Source organism: Polypterus senegalus, chromosome 4, assembly GCF_016835505.1.
Source record: "Polypterus senegalus isolate Bchr_013 chromosome 4, ASM1683550v1, whole genome shotgun sequence".
Taxonomy (NCBI): domain Eukaryota; kingdom Metazoa; phylum Chordata; class Cladistia; order Polypteriformes; family Polypteridae; genus Polypterus; species Polypterus senegalus.
This window is the reverse complement of record NC_053157.1, coordinates 216656085-216658789: the sequence shown is the minus strand read 5'-3', so window position 1 is coordinate 216658789 and position 2705 is coordinate 216656085. Positions and strand designations below refer to the sequence as shown.

Below are 2705 nucleotides of genomic sequence, written 5' to 3'. Positions count from 1 at the left end.
TTTCGGCCACACACTCATTACAGTGGGACCTGGAGAGACTGAAGCCGAGTCAGAAATAACTGAATTGTCTAAACAAACTGGGCCAATCCAATTTTTGGTTTGCCTAATTGCTATCAGGTTCCTAAGGCAGTCCTCCAATTTGCGCATTTTCCTGACCAACTATTAATTAACTAAACTCTTTTGGCAGGTGAAGCTGTCTACATTGTTGGCCGGAAAACCTGCACTGTACATGCAGTAGGGCACACAACATATAAACGTGCCCTCGATGGGCAGAGAACAGATGGAACTTATGTTTTGCACAGCGTTCATTTTCTCTGTTTCTGTAGTAGTTTCTATAGTTTCTATACTGCTTTCTGCATTCAGCTGAATCACTAGGAGATCATTGGCTTCAAGTCTCCACCACCCACGGGACGATCAACTTTGACTTTTGCTGATTATTACTGATTGCTGATTACTTATCCTTGTTGGATGTCAGCTTTACGGCATTTGAACTTACTCTGGTGTTTGTGAAGAGTTACGTGTGAGTGGGAGACTCTGCTGCTCTGTGCTTCCATTCACTGCTAGTCAGAAGAGATGGGGCCTGCAAGAGAAAAAGGGAGTGATTGTAAGTGGCTGGCTAACTTGCTCATAGTCACACAGTGTCAAGAGAAGGATTTGAACCCAAGGCCTCAGGTCCAAAGCCTTAACCAGTCCACCACACTGCCTGCTAGCACTTACCATAGTCTTTCTTGAAGCCAAAAATGTTACAAAGTCATCTAGTTATTTGGGGAGTATTCACAATGGCACATATTCTTATTTCTTTATGATTTCAAATAAATTTACCAGTCCAGTAAGTTTACCAATTTTAGGATTAAGGTGCCATTCAGCTTTTCAATCCTCTGCTTTAATTTGTTAAGAATATGAATGTGAAATAAAAAAGTCAAAAGGATGGAAGTTTAAAACTTACTTCTGCAAATAACTTTAACTAGGCTTTGCTTGAAATATCAAAATATTTAAAACATTTTAACGATTTTTATTGCATTATAAATGAACAATATTTTGACCTCAGATTGCATTAATATTGGAATTGTTGACTTTCTTCAAAAAGTCTCCTTATATAACAATTCTCGATAAACAATAAAGTCTACCTTATTCTTTGTGGTTTGTAGGACACTATTACATTATTTTATGTTATATATTATTCAAGATTTTTTGATGGTGCAGGATAGTTCTTGTCACAGGCTTGGACAGGAGACATAAAACGGTTTGGGTCAGCCACCCGTGTATTATGCCCTGGCTGCAAAAGGGTTAACTTTTGATGAGTTGTGTTAGGTTCAAAGTCCAAAACAGAACTGATAACATATGGCAAAAATGGCAGCTTTAAAGGTCTGGACCAGAAGTGATGTCATTAGGACAGGAAGTGACATCAGCATGAGCGCCAGAACTGGAAGTGACATCAGCATGGGCACCAGAACCAGAAGTGACATCATCTGGACAGGAAGTGATATCATCATGTGCCCTGGAACCCTGTGGAATTTCCCATGAATCGTCTGAAGAGGACTGAGAGAAAAAGTCAGTCCTCCTTGCCATCTCCTGGTCAAGCATGGAATTATCACTATTTGGACCCCTTTAGCTGACTCCCATGGACCCCTAACTCCCCCCCAGCCCAGATCCATTGGCTTGGGCAGACCTGACTTGGTGGTCATGAACCCGAGTAAGTGCATCGGCATTGGCATGGAGAGAGCCCTTATGATGAATGAGCAATCTATATGGATGTTGGTCAAGAAACCACCTAGTGACCCACAGATTTGACTCCTTGTGTAGGGCCATCCACAACAGGGGTGGATGATGTGTAACAAGAGTAAATTCCTGGCCCAAGAGGTAGTACCTCAGCTGCATAATCACCCACTTGATCACCAGGGCTTCTTTTTCCACCACTGCATACCTGGGGCCTCATGCGTAATGCTGTGCATAGAATTCACACTAAAACATGGTGTACAGACAAAAGCAGAGATGTCCGTATACACTAAAAAATCCAGCTGCCTAAATCTGTGCGTTCGCCAACTTACACGTTCTTCCACTATATAAATCCTGGTCAGCATGAAAAGTAACACACGTGCACATGCCTGCTGCCACTCCCGAAACTCCTCCCAAACTTACACCTCTTTGAATATGCAAATCAATATAAATAGCCCTTAAGCTCAGCATTCTGTGAAAAGGCAATGGCAAACGCATGGGGGGAAATAGAAGAATTTCAGCAAATATCAAGTGGAGTCAAGGAAAAACATACTATTTGCTTGTATAAACAGTGGTATAAACAACAAAAATCAGTTGATCGAATGATATACAGTGTCGGATAAGGTCGAAAGTTCAAGTTCACAAAGTCGCACAGTGCCCCGAAATTAAAAAGTTGTCAGATATCAAAGCTGCCATGAAAAGGTGAGTCGTAGCCCATGGTCTGAGCATCCTATGAAAGCTAATTGGGGTACAGAGAAAAGAAAAAAAACAGGGACACAGTAAGAAAAAAGCTTGATATGTCAAGTTTAATCTTAAAATTTCACTACATGCTTCTTAAACGGGCTTTCTCTTCCTCTGACAGGACACAATCATGATATTGCAGCTCTCTAAATAATTTAAATACTGAAATTTCATGATGATAGGAATTAAAGCATGTATTAAAAATGTAAATACGGTGGAAAAGAGATTGTTCATGCCTCGCGCAAGAT

At 40.8% G+C, this 2705-nt stretch overlaps 1 protein-coding gene across 1 annotated transcript in view; it reads right to left on the bottom strand.

Moving 5' to 3' along the window:
- Window positions 1-514: 514 nt before the first annotated feature.
- The window catches only part of LOC120528795 (E3 ubiquitin-protein ligase TRIM41-like), a 31375-nt gene continuing 29184 nt past the window's right edge, over window positions 515-2705 (bottom strand). Inside the window, exons 6-7 of the mRNA XM_039752922.1 lie at window positions 718-727; window positions 515-580 (exon numbers count right to left, since the gene is read on the bottom strand). Of these exons, the coding sequence (XP_039608856.1) occupies window positions 515-580; window positions 718-727 (76 nt within the window). The remainder of the gene's footprint in view (window positions 581-717; window positions 728-2705) is intronic.